Source organism: Callospermophilus lateralis, chromosome 4 (assembly GCF_048772815.1).
Source record: "Callospermophilus lateralis isolate mCalLat2 chromosome 4, mCalLat2.hap1, whole genome shotgun sequence".
Classification (NCBI taxonomy): Eukaryota; Metazoa; Chordata; class Mammalia; order Rodentia; family Sciuridae; genus Callospermophilus; species Callospermophilus lateralis.
Window position 1 is genome coordinate 92,151,023 of NC_135308.1, and position 26,296 is coordinate 92,177,318.

Sequence of the window (26,296 nt, forward strand, 5' to 3'; positions counted from 1 at the left end):
AAACAGTTCCAGAAGTTTTATGTTTTCTTGTAGTGCCATAAAATTTAAATAACAGGCTGATAATCTCAAGTGATTAAACATACTGACAATAACATTAGCCTGAGAGAAATAAAATATTAGGAAAGTAAATTTCAAAAATATAACAAGCCAGGCATGGTGGCGCATACCTGTAATTCCAGAGGATTGGGAGGCTGAGACAGGAGGATCATAAGTTCAAAGCCAGCCTCAGCAACAGTGAGGCACTAAGCAACTCAGTGAGACCTTGTCTCTAAATAAAAATACAAAATAGGGCTAGGGATGTGGCTTAGTGGTTGAGTGCCCCTGAGTTCAATCCCTAGTACTATAAAAAATATTGTGTGTGTATAACAAAATCTATATTATAATATCTTGTAAAAATATGATGTATTATGACTATCTCTGCTATGATTTGGATGTGGTCTTTGTGCCTCCCCCCCAAGGGTTCATGTTGGAGCTTTGGTGCTTCGTATAGCAAGGTTAAGAGATGGCATGTTCCTGAAGAGGTCCAGCTTGGTAGAATGTCCTTAGGTCACTGGGGGAACTGTCTTTGGAAGGATTAAGGTTGTTATCATGGAACATTGAGTTAGTTCTTACAAGAGGGCATTATGAGAGTCTAAATCCTGGATGCTTTTTGGCTTTCTGTTTTGAAATGTGAATGTTTTCCTCTGGCATACATTCCTGCCATTGTGACACCATCTGTCATAAAGCCCTCTCTAGAGGCTGACCCTATGGGATCACCTGATCTTAAATGTTCAGCCTCAAAACTATGAGCTAAATAAATATCTTTTCTCTATAATAAAGTTAACCTGCTTCAGGTATTTTGTTATAGTAACAGAAAATGGACTAATACAATATCTATATAGATATATTTCAAGTTAGCACTTTAATAACCATAGAAAATCACTTTCATTATTTAAGTACAAAGTCATTGGTTTTCTCCCCTGCCCCCAGCTTTAATAAGGAATAATTGACAAATAAAATTGCATATATTTATAATGTACAACTTGATATTCTGATACATATACACATTGTGAAATGATTAAAACAAGTTAATGTCTATCCCTTCACATATTTATTCTTTTGTGGTTAAAACATTTAAGGTCTATTCTCTTTGTAATTTTCAAAGAATGTGATATCTATTAATTACTGTCACCATGTAGTTACTAAAATCTCTGGAACTCATTCATCCTGTTTAACTGAAACTTTGTACCCTTGACTAATATCTCCCTCAATGCCTTTATTGTTACTACAAAATTAAAACTTTCTCAGATAGTTAAATATTAATGTCACCTGTACTGGGACTTGAAAGAAAGTGGCAAGAATAGTACTGCCTGAGAGAACTCTAGCCCTGATACTCTGAAAATGTGGATTCCTCTTCACAGTTAATTAACAATTAAGCAAATATACCCTACCACAAGAACAGTGTTTACTCTTTCATAATTTCTTTCACTATTTCCTGCCAAAGCTACAGTGCATGCATGTGTGTATTTTTTTTTTTTTGAGAGGGGGTGCTTAAAATGTTCACCTCTTGTGGGTTATTTAGCCTAGATAAAAGTTCTCATTTCTTTTTCATTGTAATTTAGTTTATTCATCTGTAGATGAGTTTGTTTTCCTAAAGTGAATGTTATTTAACAATGATCATTCAAATGTTAATGAAAAAATTACAATTGCTGCAAGGTATTTTTGTTTTTTATTGTTTTACTTTTTATTACCAGGGGATTGAACCCTGGTACCAAAAAGTAAACCACTGAGCTATATGCCCAGTTTTTTTTATTTTTTATTTTGAGACAGGGTCTTGCTAAGTTGCTTAGGATTTCATCACTTAGTTGCTGAGACTGGCCTTCAATTTATGATCCTCCTGACTCAGACTCCGGTGCCCCTGAGATTACAGGCAGGCACCACTGTCCTTGGCTTTAAGATGTTTGTAAATAGGGTGTGGCTTGTAAACTGTAAACGGTTATAATACAGTGGCAAAGCTCACTGCTATCCAAGACTGCTCAAACATAAAAATCAATCTTATAACTTCCATTCTTAGAAAGTTAACAAAATAAAATGCTCTAAACACACATTTTTAAAAATATTCCCTGAATAGTCTAGCCTATATTTGACATATAGGCAACTTATGAAGCAGAAGTGGGTCTCTTTTCTCCAATTTACACCATCCAAGACAGACCCAAAAGACCTGATCAAGAAGTAAGTTTAGGCATTGTGCTGGAATATTCTGCGGTGAGGGAACTGACAAGGAATCTACCATAAGTCCCAGAGCTAAGCCTTTCCCTCTCTTTTCTCTTGCAAAGGCAAAAGGTTATACAGTTTTTAAGAGCATACTTCACAAAAGTAAGCAATACTTAAGTGTACCATAGTTTTGACGACCAATCCAGGAAATGCTTGTGTAGAAGAGCTGAGATATTTTATCGATGAAGCATCAATGAACCAGAGATACAGATGAAAATTTTCCTGAAACAGTCTTCAAATACAACATCTTCAAAACAACATGTTCTGAGTTGAAACATGTTTTGGATCTAGAAAACTGCTGATCACAGGAGGGAAGTAATTGAAAACACCTGAACTTTACATACCACTTGTGTCATGTGTTTCTATTACAAATCTTTCAGGGAAATAGGTTGGGAGGAAAGTCTGTTAGGGGTGAGATCCCTTATTGGCCATAGTCACCAGAACCCTTCTTGTTGTATGTTTATACTCCCAATGTGAACATAATAATCATCACAAATGGAGAGACAGCTGGAAGAAATTATAAACCATGAAACAAGTTAACTTTTATTGTACATTCTTACACTCTCTGCTAGTCTTTTCAAAACATCATGACTACTCAGTTTCTATGGTAACCATGAAAAAGAACAACTACATAAGTTAACCAACCCATGATTCAAAGACAACACTTAATGGCACAAAGAGGCATACAGGTTGATGGACAGTTTCCCCAAAATGTACAAGTCTATCCCTGAATGTCTCAAGAATGAAAAGCTAATGGGATCTGGACAGCCCAGCAGCTAGAAAATATTCTGCATCATCACACAGGTACTTATGTGAATCTCTTTTATATTAGAATAAAATGTACATGATAAATTATTTTGCCAAGCAATGGATGTCTTGTTAGATGCTTTAAACTGGAAGATGACTTCTTTTTTTCATCTTGGAAATGCTAGTCAGATTTTATTAGAGGCTTTTAAAAACTCATTTTAATTATTTTCAAATGTTCAGTTCAATGGCATTAAGTACTTTCACAATGTTGGGCAAGCATCACCCATTTCCAGAATTTGTTTTTGTCATCCCAGGGTGCACATGATACACTAACTTCCCACTCTTCCTGCTGCCCCAAACCCCTGGCAAACTCTATCATGCTTCCCATCTCTATAAATTTTCTTATTGAGATAAGTAAAAGCATGTAATATTTGTGATTTTTTGTGTCTGGCTTATTTCATTAAGCATAAAGTTTTCAAGATTTATCCATATTGTAGTATGTATTAGAATTTCATTATTTAGGTTTGAATAACATCCCTTGCAATGTATTCCATATTTCAAAAGGTCCACTCATCTGAAGATGGACCCTCAGATTGGTTTTTAACCTTGTGTTTATTGTGAATAATACTCTATGAACATGTATTTGTTAGAATCCCTTGACATATCTTTTTAAGTAATTTTTTAGTTCTTGATATTTGGAAAAAATGAACCATAAAACTCAGTGACTTTCTATTCATGGTCAATACTAATAAAGTTTTGGGTTATTTTACTCTTTATTTTTTAAAGCGGATATCTGGGGAAAAAAATTTCACTCTCTCTTCCTTCTCATATCACAAGGATATGCTATATAAATACATAAATCAATTTAAAAGGGATATCTTCTCAGAATCGGAAGCAATCATACTTCTGACTACATATAGGATCAAAGTTAATAACTGAATATTCCATTATTTTTTCAACTTCCACACTATAGATAGGCTTAGAATAAGATAGGTATAGAATAAAGAAAAATAATGGTTAAAAAATAGTTCCATCCCATTATTTGATTAAAATACTTTTTTTGTTCCTTTCTCAATTCCTATCTGTGGTATTTTTTATCTGGTATTATAAGATGGAAGGTGACACTGTTTGGGCTGAATTTGAGAAAACTGTGGAAAGGTTAACAAAGTTCCAATTTTTTACTCCATAGAAGTTTTACTTGTTGTAGAGTTTATCCATGTTGTAATATGTATTAGAATTTCACTCATTGTTAGTCTCTAAGAATTAGAAAGTTGAACTAATCCACACTTCAAGGAGATAGTTTCCAATTGTATAGAATAACTGGGCACAATATTCATAATTCCTGATACACTACACATTGGAAAATGCACCTGTAGAAATAGCAGAAGTTGTAGATCTAACAGTTGGACAGGGTATAAAAGACTAAAATCACATGGTAAGCTTCATGTGAACAAAATAAAGACCATTCTGGTTTTGCTTTTGATCAATGGTCTTGTTCTCAACTGCTTAGAAAAACAAACTAACTTTACCTCCTTCTTTAAAAAAATGATCACATTTCTTATCTTTTCTGAAACAAACCATTTTCTTGCTGGCTGCTGGCTACCTCTCTTGCATGATGAAGGCTGGCTGTGACATGCCAGGTATCCTGTGTTCTCTCATCTTGGTGTCCTGAACAAAAATAAAATAATAAAACAAAATGACAACTTGGCGAAATACATTTCAGAATGGCAATACACTGATATTGTTATAGCAATGTAAAGTTCAGATGTGTACAGTCTTTCCTTTCACATTAATCTTAAATTTCAGACTTGGAATTAGCAGTTCTTTAGCGTATAAATGGATGCAGGACAATCACAGAAGAGAGGAAATTATTTCTGTGACATCTCAACTTTTGCCAAGGTGAAAGGATTTTTTTTCCTCCTGCTAACTCAACTCTGTAACATGTGCACTTGTTTAGGTTATGGTTTTCATAATGGTTAATGATATATGGGGCTTTTTGACTCCTAAGCAACTTGGCTGTTTCATTAGGTGGTTATGAATACTGTTTGTTTCTGGCCTTTAATATGAAGTTTAAAATGTTCTGAGGTAACCAGTTTAGCAACACATTTCTTTTTTGGTACTGGGTAATGAACTCAGGGGCACTTAACCACTGAGCCCTTTTTTTGTATATTATTTAGAAACAGGGTTGCTTAGGGCCTTGCTAAGTTGCTGAGGCTGGCTTTGAACACACGATGGTCCTGCCTCAGCTCCCGAGCTGCTAGGACTACAGGCGTGTACCACCATGCCCAGCAGCAATTCATATTTTAATATTCATGTTTTTCATTTCCATTTTGGTAGTACTTGAGTAGTACCTAATTATCTTTTCCTTTAAAGATCTAAGTAAAATGTACCCCAAACTTGGAGAAACCAAGTAACATACTTAAAGTGTAATAGAAAAAAAGGTGGCTTTGTTTTCCTATGTGCAGTTGGCTTGAGGCATCTGTTGAAGTCTTAGCAGGAGGCTTCACCCCTGAGAGGTCTGTGTTCCATACCTCCTCTACCGAAGTGGAACTGGAAACATTTGCTACTGTGCTTAGTTTTCTTGAAACTATGGAATGTTTTTCAATAGCACAGTGTGGAGCCTGGACTTCAGGACTCTTGATTCTTCCATTAAATCAAACTGTGACATAGTAAGGGCAAAGCTGGGAGGTCAAGAACAAGGAAGGCAACAAACTTGGAAAGAAGATGGTTGCATAAAACAGATATTGATGCTATTTCATGTGACTAAAGAATTTTGAACATTGATACATCACTTTGGGGACTGAGAGGAGTAAAAATATTATTACTGCAGTTATTGAAACAATATACTACGAAATATATATAGAAAACACCAGAAAATGTGAACATTAGGCTTTCAAAATTCCTTTAGCAAAGAATATTAAATATTAATCCCTCATCTTGGGCTGCTAAATTATGTCTCCTCATTCATAAAACCTGGGCCCAGGAGAAACTGTAATGGAAAGTTCTTGTCGAGGTCCCCAGGCAGAGTTCTTGAATTTTTAAAAGAAGATCCTATGTTTGGACTTCCTGACATGGACCATTCCGAACAGTAAAGATGTGTGATTATGGCTCAGTTCACCAAAGGACTCCATCATCAATACTTCACTAGGAGTGCCTAATACAATGTACAGGAGTTCCTTGTGTGTGTGAGTTTGCCATGGATTTAAAACCCTGTGTTATCAAGGTTTGGTACTTTCTATAGGTTCTAAGCAATTGCAGACTCTTCAGGACAGAGCTGTTGATGTATAACAAGACCCAGTTCTTTTCCTTCTTTCTTTTTTATTCTCTATCCTACCATCCTCAGTGTCTCCCAGTGATTCTGAGTGGCAGGTGGCAGCCACAAAGGATAATTTCCTGGCTTTCCCAGTGTTCTCTAATTTATGGAAAGTTTTTTTTTCCCCCCTACAAAATTGTGTGACATCACCCACTTACACTGCCCATTAGTCACACAATAGAACTCCCACACATTCTGAGCAAAGTACTGAGTAAAGAAAGCATTTAAGAGCTCTGACTCTGACTACACTGTGTGTTTATAATCAGTTGTTGCATAGAAACATGATTAGCAAAGACCCCTGAGATTGAACTTTGATTTGCCTGTGTTTGTCTCAGTAATTGGCATTCTGTTAGGTTAGCAATTTTGGGAAGTAAGACCTAAATATTTTTTGCAGTATAGAGCAGGCTTTAAATTCTCATAGTGGCCAACTCCTCTCATGACGAAAATGTTTTTCTAGTGTCACTTCTAAGTGTGTGGTGTTTTCTCCTTTCAGATAGGTTGGAAGTGGGGCAATAAAACAATCTTTAAACTTAATTGGCAGAAGGGTGTGTAAGAACATCAGCTTTAGGCTGAGATTCTAGCCTTAATTGTGCTATTTACTATATAAGTGGCTTTAGGTAAATTACTTAATCTCTCTGAGCTAAAGTTTCTTCAGCCATAGACTGGAGATGAGGTCAGAACTGCCTAACCTCGTAGACTCAAATGAGATGACGTGAAAGCAGTGACATTCTGTACAAGTGTGTAGCATTACAAGTTGCCAGGGAATGCTCATGAATGCCTACAAGAATTGAACCAACGATGGCTTTGTCTCTGAACAGACATGCCAGTCTCAGGAGCTGAGTGCAATTGATAATTAATTCATTGATGGATAGCTAAAATGAATAAAAAAGAACGTTTTCTCCTGGGGAAGCTTCAGAACTATTCCTGGGCACATTGATGGTCAATTCTAAAGGTACTTCTTAGAGTGGGGTGGAGAAGACAAAAGGTATCTAAAAATACCTAGAACTTTTCAAAACAGAGAGAATACAAAAAGCAATCAAATCTACCAAAGAATCTGCATGAGAGAGAATCAAAGAACATATCTGTGACCATCACAGTTAAGCAAAGTAGTAACCAAGGATGATTAAGAAAGGCTAAAACATTTTGCCTAAAATATATTATTCAATATCAAATTAGATGATTCAGAACACTTTTTTTTCCCAACCCAAACAAACAAATGCTTGTTTTGTTTATAATAAAATGCCCCCTTTTCAATTCATCTGCAAGTTCACTATTCAGTAGGATTTACTTCTGGCTACAGAGAGTGAAGGGTGTCTGGATGGTAGAAGTGCTGGTTGCTAATGCCTGTGCAGATTTCACATCCTACCCTCTGCGTTTCAACTGCATCCTACTAAGCATTGTGGCAACTGGAGGAAATACCAGTGGAGACAGAATTCAAGACCTTTGGGAACAAGAATTATATCACTGGAAGACAAGGCTGGATTCCTGGATTCTCCAACTTTTTGGAGTTTAAATATTTTTTGGAGTTTAAAATACTTTTTGGAGTTTAAAATACTTTTTGAAGTAATTTAGTTCTGGTTTTGTGGTTAGTAACTTGTCTCTTGAGTTCTTAAGTGGAATTGTTGAAATAAGTTCCTTTACAAGCCCAATGGCCTTTAAGAAACAAAGAAATCTTTTGAGTAGGGAGTTTTATAGGTTAGATATGAGGTGTCCCCCAGAAATCTCATGTGTGAGATAATGCAAAAATGTTCAGAAGTGACTTGACTGGGTTATGAGAGCCTTAATCTACACGGATTAAACCACAGATAAGGATTAACTGGGTGGTAAACACAGACAGGATGTGGCTAGATGAAGCAGGTCACTGAGGGTGTGCTTTTGGGGTTTATATTTTGTCCTTGGTTAGTGAAGCTCTTTCTCTGCTTCCTGACAGTCGTGAGCTGAGCTGCTTTCCACCACAGTCTTGATGTATAATCTTACTTCAGGCCCAGAGCTATGGAGTCTTCTGACTATGGACTGAACAAAACTAACCTTTTTCTCCTCTAACTTGTTCTTTTCAGGTCTTTTGGTCACAGGGATGAAAAAGCTATCTAAAACAGGAACTAAAATGACCATAGGGGCTGGGGATGTAGCTCAAGCGGTAGCGCGCTCGCCTGGCATGCGTGCGGCCCTGGTTCGAGCCTCAGCACCACATACAAAGATGTTGTGTCCGCCAAATACTAAAAAAATAAATATTAAAATTCTCTCTCTCTCTCCCTTCTTTCTCTCTCTCTCTCACTCTTTCTTTAAAAAAAGTGACCATAGGAATTAAAATGTACTGTTATAGTTGCAGAGTTGCTTTGAGTATTAGAAATCACTGTAGATGTCAGTGTTCATTATGTATCCGCCAACAAGGATAGGACAAGGGTCTGGGGCAGGAAGTAAGAGGTGACATGTCCTTGTTTCCCATTCTTAGAAAGTTTATCATTCAACAGGAAGATAAAAACAGATGGCCCCAAAAGTATTTAACAGGAAATTAGTAACTGCAAGATAAATAGGAACAATCCATGTTCTGATGACTTTTAAAGACATTTCTGTAAATTATTTGTCTTCTTATCTTTCTGCCGAGAAAGTAAAATTTGCAATACCATTACTTACCTTTAAAGTTTGAGTTGGTTGTTTATTGCTTTTGTAACTTAGATTTCCTTTTTTTCTTGGTCCCTGAAAATAGGGAGGGGAAGGACAAAAGTTCAGTCCACTATTCCAAGCACTGGCATTTCACATTAAAACAAATCCTAAATATAAGAATTTTCCTTCATTTGAAGAAGAAATCCATGGTTTAAGGATCATATTTAATGGAGACTTGAACCAAGTAGCTTGAAAACTACTTGGAAAATATCATTTATTATTAAGTCCACATTTTCAGTGAATCATTTAAAAATCATTTTAAAAATATATTTTAAGACATAACTAATGAAAATCTTGAGGAGAAAATGTCCATCTGGAAGATCTGTATCTATATCTATATAAACAAGAGGTTTGTAGAATAATCTGACCAGCCTTATAAAATTCCTCAAATGCTTTCTACACTTAGACCTACCATAATAGCATAGTAGTTAGGGAAGGGAGGTGAAGGGATCGGACTGACTTATAAGGGATCCATAAAGAATTCAATGGTCAGAAGGGGATGCTGGCTCACCTACCATTTTAGTCAACTCTACACTGGTGGGCAAAGTGACAAATGTGGTGGTCTTCCTCACTCCCACATATAGTGGTCCCTGGGTAACCATGGGGATTGGTTCCAGTTCCCCTGTCCCCATCCCCAGAGATGCTCAAGTCCCTTATATAAAATGGTATAGCATTTGCATATAATCCCCACACATATTCCTGTACACTTAATCATCTCTAGATTGATTATAAAATTGATTATAAAAATTTGCATATAATCCCCACACATATTCCTGTATACTTAATCATTTCTAGATTGATTATAAAATCATTTCTAGATTGATTGTAAATGCTATGTAAATAATAGTTACACTTTGTTGTTTAGAGAATAATGACAAGAAAAATGCTTGTACATGTTCAATACAGATGCATTTTTTTTCTGAATATTTTTGATCTACTGTTGGTCAGATCTGTGGATGCTGAAACTACAGATATGGAAGGATTATTTTACTTAAGCAGGGATTAAAAGGTTATTTGTATAAATATAACTTTCACAGCTGGGAGTAGTGGCACATGCCTGTAATCATAGCTACTTAGGAGGCTGAGGCAGGAGTATTCCCCTTGCAGGCCAGTTTGTTCAACTTAGCAAGACCCTATCTCAGGGATGCAACTCAGTGATAGAATATCCCTGGCTTTAGTCTCCAGAATCTGTCTCTCTTCTCTCTTCTCTCTTCTCTCTTCTCTCTTCTCTCTCTCTCTCTCTCTCTCTCTCTCTCTCTCTCTCTCTATCTATATCTATATCTATATCTATATCTATATATATATATATATATATACACACACACATACACATACACACACACACAGTACACACATGCACCACATGTAGTTTTACATATGAAACTAGTATATCAAACTGAAATAGTGTTTAATTTAATGACCCTAATTTCAGATTACTTCTAAATCAGATATGAGCTCTTATATTATTATTATAAAATAAAAGACAAGAAAGCAAAATAATATTCTAAGTACAGATAACAATGAGCTACTTTGGAAAAACCAAAACCAAAACAGGACTAGTTCCTCAGCACTCCTACCCTTTATTTTTCTATGCAAACTTGGTATTATCAAGTTAAATTGTCACGGTTTGATTACAAAGAAAGAACATCCAAAAGCCACATGTGAAAATGTGATCTGCAAGGAAGATTAACAATAACTTGGTGTTTTTGGTTGACAGTCATTTGCTTAGCCCCTAATAGGTTTCTTAATCTAATGAATCAGGATTGTGTTTCATACATACAGTATAAACTTTCTGAATAGAAAGTTATGGATCTGGAATATAAACAGGATTCTCAGATATTTTCCTTACCTAGGCAGTGGTTAGATACAAGAAGAGTGGGGCTCATTACTTCTTCCAGAGCAATTTGTTGGCATGAAATACACCTTGTAAATATTTTATGTATGTCCTTCCAGACAGAGTAGCCTGAGGATGAGGGTTTTGAACTGCACCCTGAAATCATGTTCCTCAAGAAACAAAATGCTATAGAGCCGATAACATTTATTTAAAATTCTCATCTATAAGTTCTTGAAGTTTAATGACAGGATTATCAGTAGTAGTACTATTTATCTATTTAAATTGGATGATGTCAATTTATTAGGTAATTTGGACCTGAAATATTTAGCATCTAGCTAATTTAATCTCAGTACTCTGACTTCCTGAAATAGTATTTTTTAATTGTGTGAGGAAGTGGATAATTAATGCATATATTTCCATAAATGAAGCTACAATCTTTCATAATGAAAGGGCAATTTAAAGTACTCATTTTGTAACAGTGAAATTTTTTTTATTTGGTCATGACATCACCTCATTATTTTGTTATTAGGACTTCTACTTTGGAATTCTTTATTAGGTTGTTAAAGAAACATTTCAGCCACAAAAAGAAGCACATAAATGATGTTCTCACTTGTCTGTTCTTTAAAAAATAGTGCTGTAGAAATATAATGATGTTCAATCTAAATTAACTGAAAGCCACAGAAGAGGAAAGCTGTTATCTTCAAATACAAGATGTAAGAAAATTTTCCTTCACATGGAAGTTCCTAATTTTTGGTACCATTATTTGATAATGGAACATGGGCAGAACTTGTTGGCATTTTGCAATGTTCCCTCAAGTTATTATTTTCTATTCAATTTGAGAGTAAGCAGTCCAAATAATTATTCTTTTCTGGTCCACAGAATAGTCAGATGCTTGTATTTTGTTTTGTTAAAAAATTTCTATATAGTGATTCAACAATTTCAAGTTATTGAATAATAATGCCATATATACAAATATAATATTGGCTAATATTCTGCCAAGTCATAGAAATATGATATTAGACATTCCAAATTCCTCTTCTGAAAAAAAAATTAAACTATGAAATACGAACAGGGATGAACAGAACAGATACTGATCTGAAGACAAAATTTATATCAAACCTGTATTGGAAGTAATTTCTTTTCTTTCTTTCTTTCTTTTTTTTTTTTTTGTCTTGTTTTGTAGTACTGGGGGTTGAACCCAGGGTGCTTTACCACTGAGTTAGGTTGATAAGGCTGGCCTTGAGCTTGTGATCTTCCCACCTTAGCTTCCCAAGTAGCTTGGATTACAGGCAAGTGCCATCACACCTGACAGTTTCTTATGGAAAAAAAAATACCGTGATCTCAATATAGAAAAGCCAGATCCATTGAAGTGTAATGAGCAATTGTCCACAGTCCGATTTAAATAAATTTCCATAATTGTTATCTTAATATAGAGCTTACACTGATGAGATCCATCCTCATTTTATTCCTGTGTTAGGCTATCTATGTTCTAGTTTCATTGATTTTCTAACAGATTGGCTTTTGCAATGAGGTTCTGTAACCTTCAGAAACAAAGAGAAATGATTATAATTATTACTATAATAACATCTACACTGAAGTTAGGAGTGCTGTAGGGTCTCCAATTAAAACAAATCCCACTGCACTGTACAACATGGATCACAGATGATAGGAGAATGCATTAAAAGTGTGCAGTAAAGTACATTCAGTAATCAACTCTATTGTCTGTCAAATACTATTTTCAGACTCATTTCTTCCATAACTTGAGGTACAGAAGGAGACTGACAAAGTTGTCCAAGATCTGCAAACTAATTTCTGTAAGAAAGCCTGTGCTTCTGGGTCTAGGAACAAAACCGTCAGTACTGGGCAAACACATCAGCTTTGGGAAAGGGCCCAATCCTTCCTTAATGTGGTTCTTTTCATGTTGCACTCAGTGCCAGGCCTTTGTGCTCAACTAGCTCCAGGTGCATGCTTTTCTACCCAAATGTCTGTCTTGTCTATCTTTTCAAATTTTATTATGAAAAATTTAAAACACACAGAAAATATTAATGAATAATACAACCATATTTGTATATTTAACACCCATATTCAGCCATTAATATTTTACCATATTCACATTATATGTCTGTACTTACACACCAACCCATTAGTAAGTATGTAAAAATTTCTGTATGAATCTAAGAACAACCAACATGCAATTAACACACCTAACAAAACAACAACTCGATGTCTAATGCTCATTTTATATTTAAATTTACCTAATTGTCTTACAAACGTCTGTTCTAACTGTGATTTTTGCTTTCTTTTTAACCAGGAGCCTATTAAGTGAAACTAAATCTTAAGTGGCAGCAATGTTGTGTGGGCCATCTGGCTCAGATACAATGATCCAACTTAACAATGGCTTAAACAAGATTGTTTCTCTCTCATTTAACAGCCTGGAGATGTGCCAAAACAGGGCACTTAAGGTGGCTCTTCTGTCCTCAACACATGGCTTCATCTCTGAGTTGAAGACGGCAGCTCCAGACCCTGCCATCATTGCCACAGAGAAAACACAGGGGAGCTAAAACTCCAAGAACATGATCCAGATGTTGCATACAAGATTTCTATCCACATTCCATCATATAGAATGTTGGCACATGGTTCTGCTAGTTGCAACAGAGGTGAGAAAAACAGTTTTTATTCTTGGTGTCCGTGTGTCCAGGTTTTCCTTGGCCTTTGGGTCCTGTGCCTAAACAAACAATGGTTTGGGGGCACCAATTAGCCATCTCTACCACAAGGAAATGGCAGAACTATATGACAAACTATATTATAATGAAGTCCTAATACATTGTAATGCAGTAATAGATTTATTCTATTTTTCTCCTACACTAAATAAGTTTCATATCATTAATGTTTGTTTTGAGTGATTTTAATCAATGTACTTTCTTGTTAGGGTATAAGCTATCAGTGCTTATTACTATAGCAATGCTTTCTTCCTTTTCTCTTTTTTTCTTTTTTGTCATCAAAAATTTAAAAATAATTTTTAAGTATAACGTACATGCAAGAAGGTTCACAAATCACGATTGCACAGCATTTTGAAAACATGACATGTACTAGTAAATACTACTCAGATCAGGAAATGGAGCACTGTCAATATTCTAGATGTACTGTCTGGTACCTTTCAAGTACTCTTTCTTTTTCTTGGAGATGATTACTATTCTGGTCTCTGACACCATGGTTCAGTTTTGTATGTTTCTGAATTTCACATACATGGGATTACCCAATACACATTCCTTTCAGTATGACATCTGTTACTCGAAATTATGCCCATGAACTTCATTGACATTCTTGCATGTAACAATAGTTCATTCATTTTCATTATGCATAAATAATTTATAATTTATCCATTATATTGTTGATGAACAATTGGATTGCTTCTAGTTTTAGTGTATTGCAAATACAGTTGCTGTGACGATTATTGTGTCTTTTGGCATTGTGTTCTTCTCATCCAGGTTTTTGTTTTAAAATTATGATCATCTACTGAACCTCATAGACTCCCTGGGGGTGGGTTGGGGGGAATCCTGTAGGCACATGTTTTTTACCAAGTTTAACAGGTTCATGGACTTCTGGGGGAATACATTCTCAGATCCCAGGTTAATAACACCAACTCAAAAAGCTTTATTTATGGGACTTAATAAGTTTATGATAGAAAATGAATCAGAATTTGGGATTAATACTGTTGTTTTTGGAAAAGATGGATATTTTTAGTACAGCATAACTTGTAAGATGAATTTTTCTTGCTTGATGAAAAAACAAAATACATTTTTTCTCCAAGCTTCAAGAATCCTACATACTTATGCAGGTCATGCTGTTCTTTTGATCTATTTGTTAGTTCAACAGATATTTATCAGGAACTGTGAAAGATGCTGAGCTACAGTAAATGTGATTGGTTTACAATACTTTTTTTTTTAGAGCCTTGCTTGAAGATGTGAATCTGAAGGTTTTTAATCCTTATCCAAAAAACACACACATTCCTTGCTCTCCAATGGAATAAATACCCTTTTGATTTACCTGGGGCTGGATCAGGTCTGGTTGACTGACACCTGGGCTGTCTCTCCAAGTTGCTTCCAGTAGTGCACATGTTGTACGGGTCAATCAGAGGACAGTAAGGATGTGCAGGAACAGAGGGACTATGGCCCCAAGGGCTTCGACTGGGGAAAAGACTTGGTGGGATTTCCTTTTCTCTGAAAAAGAAAATGACAAATTTAACCCAAAAGGTATCTTATGCTGTGGCACTAGTGTTGACAGTGATTAATTAAAGTGAAAACAGGCTTCAAAACCAAGAAAACATGGCTTTTCTAGACTTGTGGACAGAATATTTATTATACAACCAGAAATATTTGCATACAAATGAATGACATTCTGAACCTCTTGATCCAAGATTAAATGCCTAAGTGATGTATATCTCTCTCTCCTCCTAAGCACTGCTAAAGACCTGGGGACAATCTCACCTCTTCAGCCTGGCAGCATCCTTTCCCTGAATAACAGTGCCAAGGAAAAATGAAGTGGCTTGGTCTCGACATGACCCACTGAAGACTGTCAGCCTTCATTGCAACAAGTATAAAACAGAAAATTGGGGAATTTAAAACTTCAGACACAAGTATCCAACAACAGGAGAATGAATGAAAAAATTGTGATATAATTAACCAACAGAATACCTCTCAGGAATAAAAACAAATGGTATGGACTGATGAGTCACAAAGCAACATGGATGAATGTTGACAATGTTGTGCAGAGTGTAAGAAATCAAACACAGAGGAGCATATATATATTGTAATGGATCTTTCTGTGACGTTCTAGGAGGATAAAAACAACCTAAAGTGACACAAATCAAAGCTGTGGTTGCCAAGAGCACAGATGGACAGAATTATTGTAAATTGGTATAAAGAATTTTCTGGAGTAATGCAAATGTTTTACATCTTCACTAGGGTGGTGGTTGTCTGTATATATACAATTGTCAAATCTCAGTAAACTGAACATTAAAATATGCAAATTTTATTATGTAAAAAAATAAAAAATAAAACTTCTCCCTCTGTTTTTATGATTCTCACATGGCTCCTATTCAAAACAGTTTCTTAACCATGGTTGACATATTACTTATTCATCACATATCTGTCACCCAGTCATTCCCATGTGCTCAGTTACTAATTTTTGGATCACCCAATAGAACAAACAAAACAAAATATCCTTTACCTCTTAATAAAAGGTGGAGTTTGTTCCACTAGACATGTTGAGGTATCTCCCTTAGTTTGATCTTGGTTTTCTTTAGTTACTGCAGCTGCAGGTGTGGTCCACTGAAAAACATGCTTTCTGAATGTTGGAGTTACTACTGAACATCTGTCAAATTCAATGTCAGTCTCCAATTTTTCCCATGCTTGCTTCCAGTGAATAGGAGTGTGCCAAGCAATAGCCTAATGAAAATGATTTATTAATAGTAAATGTTATTGGAATGATATATTTTTAATGTCACAGACTCAGTGCAATATAATCTATTTTTTAAAATAAGGTTTATTATATATATTTGAAGTTTACAATATAATGTTATGGGATATATATGGATAATAAAATGGTTACCATCAGACAGCAAATTAACTATCATTTCATGTAATTGCTTTTTCTATGAAAACAGCAACTAAATTTCACTTATTTAATCCATTTTGTCCCATCACGCCATAAAACTATAGTATATAATTTATAATATAATTAATCTACAAGGTACTTATAATGATATAAAAAATACAGTATTAATTTATATAATATATAAACTATAAGTTATTATTTTCAACATATTTTAATGTACCTGTGTCAAATTCATTAAAGTATTTTCAGAATTGAAAAATTGGGATTTAATAATGGGTTAACAAAAATAACATTACAAATACAAGTTTACTGTAGTCCTCATGTTTTATATTAAATCTCTTGAGTTTTTCATCCTATATATATTCTTTGATTTATATTTTATATTCTTTATATTCTTTGATTTATCTCTCCCCCAGGTAACTAGAATCCATCCGTGTGTGGCAAATGACAAGATCCTTTTTTTTAAGGCTGAATAATATTCCTGTGTGTGTGTGTGTGTGTGTGTGTGTGTGTGTGTGCGTGTGTGATATTTTCTTCATCTATTTGTTAAGGGGCATTTGTTTCCATATCTTGGTATTATGAATAGTTCTGCAATAAACATGGAGTGTAGATAACTTATTAAGTGGTGATTGCATGTCCTTTGGGTATACATCTGGAAGAGGGATTGCTGGGTCATGTGGTAGTTGGTTTTTAATTTCTTAAGTTACCTCCACACTATTTTCCATAATGGCGGTGCCAATCTACATTCCCACCAGCTGTGTAATAGGTTTCCCTTTTCTCACACCTTTACCATCATTAATCTCTTGCTTTTTGGTAACAGTCACCTGTGTAGGTGGAAGGTAGTATCTTACAGTGGTTATTGCATTTCCCTGATGGTTAGTGATGTGGAACACCTTTTCATAAATATATTGGGCACTTTTATGTCTTCTTTGGAGAAATGTCTGTTTAGATACTCTGCCCATTTTTAAACTGCATTATTTGTTTTTTTGCTATTGAGTTGTAAGAGTTCTTTATAAATTTTGGCTATTAACCTCTTATCACATTATGATTTGCAAATATATTTTCCCAATCTGTAAGCTGCCATTTAAATTTTTTGATTGTTTCCTTTGTTGTGCAGAACCTTTTTAGTTTGCCATGGTCCCGTTTATTTGTTTTTGTTTTTGTAGCCTGAGCTTTTGGTGTGATATCCAAAAAATCATAGCCAAGATCAATGTCCAGGACCTCTCCCACTATGTTTTCTTTTAGGAGGTTTATGGTTTCAGGTCTTACATTAAGGTATTCTATCCATTTTGAGATGATCTTTATGTATGCCATAAAATAAGATACAACATAATGTAAAACCAATCTGTATAATGTCATTTACCTACTGTGTGTGGATTAGTGAATTACTTAATGAAGGATCTAGGAAGATATCTGCCTTTACTTGCCAGTTCTTCATAATCTCAATCAGGTCAGCCACATACTATCTTGGACTGTGTTCTCATATAAAATGGGGAGAGTAGCAGTGGGGCATTGCTTTACAAGAGTATTTAAAATTCATTTAAGCTACTGAATTTCATAACTATAAAGAACTGTACAGAAAGTAGTTGAAATATTCATAAGTTAAAACTTTAAACATTTACAACATTATATGTATATCCATATTTTGAGATGGAGAAATAGATAGTAAAACCAAAGGCATGGAGAAGAACACATGTTTTCCAGCTAGAATCCTAAGTGAGAGTTAGGAAGTCCCATGAACACTAAAGCTGGAGTTTGCTTTAATTTCCTGAAGCATTTGGACAATGAATATGTGCAAAAATTACTCAGGAAAATCCTGCATAGTGACCAACAATTATATCTTTATTCAACCAGAGAAAATTAAGCATCAAAGTGAACCCCAATGCTCTACTTATTCTTGTGATCTGTTTTTAGTTTATAAAATTACAGGTTTCTGCTTTATGCTGTTATCGTTAAAAAAGCCTCTGGTTGGCCTGACAAATTAAATAGACAGAAAGATAACATCAAGCAAATTGGGTGAGGCTACGAAAAATGAATGAGGACATGTAATCTTTTTAAAAGTTCGTTTTCATGAACTACAGCAAGAAAATCCTACAGTTGCGGCAGATCATCAGTTTGAGATCCTCCCTCTTTTAATAGCTGAGACATACACATTTATTTTGAAAATAAATTTGTGATCATTTTAGTGTGATCTTTCTTAATTACATTGCATGCCTTTTCTAGGCAAGAGCAATATTTTATTTCTCCCTGAATTGTAAAGACTTAAAAATATTTGATGACTATAATCATACTGTGATAAAATGGAAACTCCCCTCTTGAATGTTGGTCTTAGGAATATTGTAGGCTATTTTCAGTACTACATAAAAATTCTTAAAAGACGTGATTTTTAAAAAATTCTGTCATTTTACTAATCATAAAACCTGGAGCAAGACATCTAACTTTCCAAGTCCTGTTTCCCTCCTTTGTAAAATACTTGAATTAATGAGAATCAATAAGATAGTGTATCTATAAAGAGGTCTTCAGTGAGTTGCCTACGAGGGATTTGTTCCACATCTGGAACTCCAATGCAGAATGATGGACTGGGAAAATACCACTGAACAAACCTAAGACTTCCATCACCAGCTGTCCATGGGTTGTATGTGGATCATCGCGCATGGAGGCCTAGTGGATAGAAACATCTGGTGTCTGGGAATTACCAGTGGACATTTTCTCTGGTCAGTTGCCCAGGGACAATGCGAATTTCTATTCTGCTCTGCCATGGTCCACACAGCACCTGAGATGGGTGTGACCTGCCAAGATGCCAATCAACCTGCCAACTGTGAGACATCAGGAAGCAGGACTCCACCCCTGAAACTTTATCCCTGCCTTTGCTGTACCCCTTAAATAAACCACCAGAGCCATCTTTTCTGTATCTAGTTCCAGCACCCTTGTGGACTAGATCTATCAGAGGCTTTGCTTTTCTAAATATATTTCTGAATATTTGTGTTTTGCTATTCACTAATTATTTGAGACTTTAAGTTTTAGGGTGGCTTACATTCTCCTGGGCAGGAAGAAGAACTCCCCAGTGAGATGGTGGCCATCGCCCCCATTAGACATCTATTAGTTTGTGGGCATAGAGTGCAGGGGCTATAAATCCTGTGGGACAACAGTGTACCTGGTAGAAAAAGTCTAGCCCTTTTTTAAAATCCATATATTCATAGACTATTAGTGATTATATCATACAATCTCTTATTTTACAGATGAGAAAATAGAATGAAAATGGCATAATTAATTCATGGAAGAGCAAAACTAAATACTACTTTTATACTACACCCTAAAGTTTGTAGTTATATTAAATATTAACTCTTGTCATGTCAGTAACTCAAAAAAAGTAGTCTAAATCAGGGGCTGGATTTGCAGCTCAGTGGTAGAGTGCTTGCCTAGCATGTATGAGGCACTGGGTTCGATTCTTAGCACTGTATATAAATAAATAAAATAAAGGTCATTGACAACTAAAGAAATATTTTTTAAAAAGCAGTCTAAATCATACTTTATTTAGGTTTCTTTTAAAGGTCGACTTCTAATGTAACTTCTCTTTTTAAAATAGTATTATGCAAGTTCAGAAACTGGATATATTTGGGTCTGTGTAAGTTTCTTTTGTTGTAGACAGAAGATGGTTGGCTCTGTGACTTTCCCTAAAGATGGATTATATATATACACACACACATTATTATAGTTAGATAGCTAGGAAAAAAGAACTTTGTGTTTATATTAGGGTTTCAAGTTGATTTAAAATTACATGTCAGCTTGTTTTATGGGAATATTTTCTAGATGAATTAAATACTACTTATTGCTTTACCATGAGTGGCATATTCTGATGGGATGTGACTCTAGGGGGAAAAAGTCTTGCTAAGGGCTGAAGGGAAGGAAGGATTTAATAGGTAAAAAAGGTGAGGAAGAGAATCTCTGAAGGAGCAAAGCATGTGCAAAGGCTCTGTGGCTTGAAGAAGCAGTGAGTACTGGGAAATGAATGTAATGAAGGACAGAGTGGTTACAACAGACAGCATGAGGAGCACAGGAGAAGACAGTGAGGGAGGTGGAATCGGGCAAGATCCCTCTCATAAAGGGCAGCTGGGCAAACTCCCTCTCACAGACTCAGGGCAAGTGTTTCTTCCTGCAAACAATTTTCCTGACACTCCTTTACATAAGTTGACATCTGTGACATGGGCTGTCATGCTCTGTGCACATATTTCTCTTTAAGTACTGTTTCACAGCATTGCAATTATTTCTGGCTAATTCAATTTCTACTTTAAAAAAATTCTGTGTCTCCTAAGGAAAAGGACTATATCACATGTAGTTCTACATCACATATCACCATGCCTGACAGATAACATATGTATGTAAATATCTTCAAAATAAACCAATCAAAGTAGTTCAAACCAGCAAGTAAAACAGTTGAAGGACATAGTCTAACTCAGTGGCAGGGAATGACAATTTATAAGGTGCACATTCCAGGAGCTCAGGGACTTGGTCTGTCTGGCTCAGCACCCATCACCTGGAACAGTGCACACATAAGCAGAAGCCACAAACCTGGTTACGAAGTGGATACATGTGATGAAAGTTCTGAGCTGGGAACTCCCTTCATACTAATCTGGGCTCTACTAACGATTTATCATGAGGCTGAGGAAATAACTTAGCTTGCATAATTTTTTTCTTCCCAAATAGTGAAAATTATTATCAGTAGTATAAAATTCAATTCTAACCCACAAAGGGACTTAGAGTGGACTGAATAAAGTCTGCTAAATGACATCTGGTGAGTGCTCTCCCCATCTAATGAAAACTGATCTCACAGAAAGGCATAAAATGGCTCTTCATAAATTAGCCAAGTATTCTAAAGGGAAAGTCAAGTGATGATGGACCAAGAAAGAAACTGAGAGAATCCGATCAATACATTGTGTGGGTTAGAAGTTATAAGACACCATGAGACCAAGGATAAGAAAAAAAGGCAAATATTTAAGAAAAATCTAACCATTTTGAAAAAAGAATAACTTTGTTTTCATACAAACATACCTTTAAATTTTATTAGTATGTCAGTGGATATATATTTATGATGCTATTATACCAGGGAAAAATAAAATCACAAAATAAAATTACCAAGTACTGGAAACAAATTACACAAAGCTATTTATAATACAATTAATTTTAGAGTGGACAAAGTATAATCATTTCAAATTAAGACTAAGTTTTTATAAGGATATTGGTCCCTTGGAAGCAGATCACATTTCTTTAAGTTATATTCCCAGCACTTAATACAGCCCTAAGAGTATAGAAGCTCCATAAATATCAGAAAAATGAATAAATGAATAGACTGTTATGTAGTGCCCTCCTTACCCTGCTCATCAAGCTAATATCACAAGTAAAAATTTTCCTAGACTCTGAAATTTGAAGTAGTTTCTTAGAAATATGGGATATCAAAAATCATTTTTTGTCAAATTTTTGCAGTTCTTTGGCACTTGGACACTGGAAAGAGGGTGCTGTTGGATTGATTGCCTGATGTGTTAGGGCATTTAGTGCTGACTCTCTTCAAGCTTTGCAGGATGGAAAAACAGCCGAGTAAGCTAAGAGAAGAAGGGGACATAAAGAGGGCTATCCAGTTTGCTAAACACTATTGCTACAAACCAGACACTGACTTCCCCGTTGGGTTTGCACAGGATGGTTGTACAATCTGGACTTGTTTTAAATTTGTTTTGCTCCTTCCAAACAAAGTCTGATGGTGGATGATGCTTCGCTTCAGATGCTGCTGCCCACACCTGCAAGAAAACATTGATGAATGCTGCTGGGCTCAGCAGAGTCCTGTGAAGGTCACAGGGTCATTGCAACTTAACCTGTCTCAACAGGTGAGATTTTAGTGCTGTTTATTTATTTTTAAGAGATGAGGTCTTGCTATGTTGTTCAGGCTGGCCTCAAAATCCTAGGCTCAAGTGATCCTCCCAGCTCAGCCTCCCAAGTAGCTGAGAGTACAGGTGGGTGCATGCCACTGTGATTGGCTTCAGGTGAGGCTTTAAAATATAATGGCTATGAAATATTAATACCAAGCTGTGTACCACCAAACAGCTACTGCACATGACTTAAGGGAAAGCACAGGAAAGATGGGGAATCTTCCAGCATCATCTACAATTACCTATTCTGAAAAAACAAACAAACAAACAAAAAAACTCTTTTCTTGTCTTCTAAGGACATGGTTATTTACAGTAAGGAAATAGGGAACTCCACTTTAATAGTTAAATGATTAAAAAAAAAGAGATATCATGTACTAAATTGAAGAAAGCTGTGAAATTTTGATTATGGGTATAAATTTTTACCCAGAAGATAGATCAAGAGGCACAATTAAATAACAAGAACAAAAAATAATTACGTTTTATGGACAGATCTGGGGAAGATGCCACCACTGGTACGGAGTCACAGGCTGATGGGGCCAATGAACTTTATCTCTACAATTCCAGTTCCTCCTATTCCTATCACATACTCACCGTCACCGTGGAATTGGCCTGCATTGCAATATTGGGAAGGAACTGGTACAAAGAAACTGCTTGTCCCTTCACATTCTGCTGGAGAATATAATCTCCAATCTCCAGTTCTTTGTCAGGGGAAGAGTTAAGGAGCCTCACAAACAAACCCTGGGCATTCACTTCAGCTATTTCAATGTCTCCAAGAGAACTGGAAAAATAAAACACAAAGATTATAAAAGTGCCTTCTGATATGAATGTCTTTGGCTCACTTTCAGAACTGAAAAATAAACACGCTTTGCAAGTTGTTCCTAAGCTGTACATTCTACTGGGCATGTTCTACATAGAAATCATGTATTTTTTAGTCTAAGACAAATGGCTTGATGCCTTATTTCTGTTTCTTTATTGACGCGATAAAATGATCTGTTTCACCCAAGATAATTAAAGGAAACCTAAAATGTGCTGTAAGAGTCAGGGTATGAATGCCCATAGGAAGGTGTGATTATAATTTTTTAAGTTTCCTCCTGCTCAATTCGAAACCATTGTGATATGAAATTCTCAAGAGTAGATCAAGAGAAAAGTTAAAACTTTTAGTTTACTTCTGATACAGTGACTGTGAAGCAACTGCTTTAATTCAGCTTTTTCATTGCTGTGACCAAATCTGACAAGAACAATTTAGAGGAGGACAAGTAATTGACTCTTGGTTTCATTGGATCAGTCCATGATTGGCCTGCTCCATAGCTCTGGGCCCAAGGTGAGGCAGAACATCATGGCAGAGGGCATGGCAAGAAAGCAGATCAAGACATGGCAACCAGGAAGCAGAAAGAGAGTTCCACCAGGGGCAAAATAGAAACCCCAAAGTCACACTCCCAGAAACTTATTTCTTCCAGTTACATCCTACTTGCCTGCAATTACCACTCAATTAATCCATATTAGTGAATAATCCACTGATCAGGTTACAACTCATAATCTAATCATATATAACCTTTGAACATTCTTGCATTGTCGCACACACGAAATTTTGGGGACACCTCATATTACAACTATGTGATTAAAACAAATTTGGAAAGTGAACACATTATGCAAACATAAAATGGTATGTTTTTTTACCTTCCACCTTGTGTTGAGGACTGAGTATGTTCCAGGTATCAGCATTTTTCAGAGCGTGGGTCACAGCCCATTAGCAGGTTATGAAATCACTTGGATGGCTTAGGACCAGCATATTCAAAATAAAATATATCCCTACCAATAATAATCACCAATACTACTAAGTACTAGGCACTGGGAAAAATATATCTGCATCTATCACTATCTCCATTTATATATCTTTCTCCACAATTTATTTAATTTTCACAAAACATACATATTTCTAATCAAAAGTCATAATAAAAAAATGAGGAACCCTTTATCATCTCATTTAAGTCTACAACTAAATGAGACATGTACTACTTTTAGTCCCATTTTATAGATTAGGAAACTGGTTTAGAGAGATTAACTCTCATGTTCAGAGTCAATAAAAATTAGTGCTTGCCCTCTACCTCATTCAACTAGTAAGATCTCAAATTGGATTCATCCAATCACTCAACTTGTTTGACATCCTGTACACAACCTGCTGGGTGTGCACTGCTAGAAAACATCCCCCCACCCCTCTCCCACAGATTGTTGCTACCAAATAATTATTGGTTTTCAACCACACCTGGGCCTTTAGCATCTCCCTTCATGATGAACAGCAAGTTGTCTTCTTCATGAGCTGAGCCAGTGCCTTTTGCCACCCCCAATCATGTTCATATCCCTCCCAGCAAATAATCTTACTGAGAAAATATATCTATGAGAGAGAATTGTTTTCTTGCTTCCCAGTTAGAAGCAGGTTCATTTATTACGGCCACATACCTTTCCTTGTTCCAGCCCTCTCTGCAGTAGAAGAGGGACTCTTCTCCCACTCAACGTGAAGCCCTTGGGTGACTTCCTTCTCTGCCGCTTCAGCCTCTCCATCCATTCATTATCCTTTAACACCAACCTCTCCCTCTAGACTGCATCTTTTCTCAAATACATATATTTTCTTAAAGTGCTACAACTTTAAAAAAGAAAAGAAAAACAAAAACAAAGCAACCCTCCTCCACCTTACAGGTCATACTATTCCCCAAACCTGCTTTTGAAAAGACTGTATCATAAATTCCTCACTTCTCATTCACTTCTCAATCACGACTGCCTATGTCTGCTACAGATGCAGAAGACAAATGCCCTTCAAAGTTGGCAAGTTGAGTGGTATCTGTTCAGCCTTTCTCTTTATGTCTTTGAAGGATTTGCTTTTGCCAGATAGACCCTCTTTTATGAAAGTTCCCCTTTTGCTTTGCTTCTGTTACCTGTTTGCCCTTTTCAGATTTATCTTCTTTGATCACCTCTCAGATGTCAGCCCATGACATAACTGTTTTTAGCCCTCTTTTATTTCCATCACTCTCTGTAGATGTGGTATTACCCATGAACAGGGCTTCAGTGATCATTATCATACCAATGATCACTATGGTAAAATCGATTACCTGGCTTAACTGCTGAGCTTCAGACCCATAGGAACAACTGACCACAGACCTCCAAAGGTAACTCTGAGCTCATCATTTTGGACTGTTGTGATCTATTCTTCCAACTGAAAAACTCTTTAAGAGAACTGCATAATTTCCACATTGGCCATGCCTGAAACTTCCATGGCTTTCCCTCTCTTATCCTCCATGACTAAGTTCTGTTCCTTCTGCCTCTTTGGTTTCCTCTGTGTACATCCTCATGTATAGCTGCCATCTTTATTTGGCTCTCATCATCTTGTGTGACATCATCGCAGCATCCTGTTTTCTCCAGTTCTTCCTGCTCCTAACCATTCTGTTTTGCTTCCAGAGCAATCTTCATATGATACATACCTGACATTGAATTTTCCTGCCAGAAATCCTTTAGTGTATCACCCTTTCCTCCAGATAAAAAGTAAACTTCTTCCTATCTCATGCTTAAGCTGCAATAAGAAAGAATTCCTTGCAAGTGCATAATGCATGCTGAGCATGCTCATAGTGCATGCTTCACTCACTGCTTACACAAATGCTCTTCCCCCTCATACCCCATATCCTGACTGACACCTCAAATTTGGGGCTTCTTAATTTTTTTTCAATATCATAAGTGCAAAAGGATATCTCATTGGTTGCTCAATTTTCCACTTTGATGAGTTATCTGTTTATATCATTTTGTTCACTTTCCTATAGGTTGTTTTGCATTTTATAATTGATTCATAGAATTGAAAGTATTTAATTCATACATACATAAATTCTGCAAGGAACACCTTTTTAAATATATTCATCTGAAATGTGTCTTATGGTATAAACTGCTAAAATTCTTACTGTGATAAAA

General features: G+C 35.9%; 1 protein-coding gene across 1 annotated transcript in view; it reads right to left on the reverse strand.

Annotated features, from left to right (window-relative positions):
• Positions 1–4,330: 4,330 nt before the first annotated feature.
• Lmntd1 (lamin tail domain containing 1) overlaps positions 4,331–26,296 on the reverse strand; it is a 39,073-nt gene continuing 17,107 nt past the window's right edge. The window contains exons 4-9 of the mRNA XM_076852733.1: positions 22,937–23,123; positions 22,097–22,216; positions 16,041–16,258; positions 14,859–15,031; positions 8,948–9,010; positions 4,331–4,668 (exon numbers count right to left, since the gene is read on the reverse strand). Of these exons, the coding sequence (XP_076708848.1) occupies positions 8,970–9,010; positions 14,859–15,031; positions 16,041–16,258; positions 22,097–22,216; positions 22,937–23,123 (739 nt within the window). The 3' untranslated portion in view covers positions 4,331–4,668; positions 8,948–8,969. The remainder of the gene's footprint in view (positions 4,669–8,947; positions 9,011–14,858; positions 15,032–16,040; positions 16,259–22,096; positions 22,217–22,936; positions 23,124–26,296) is intronic.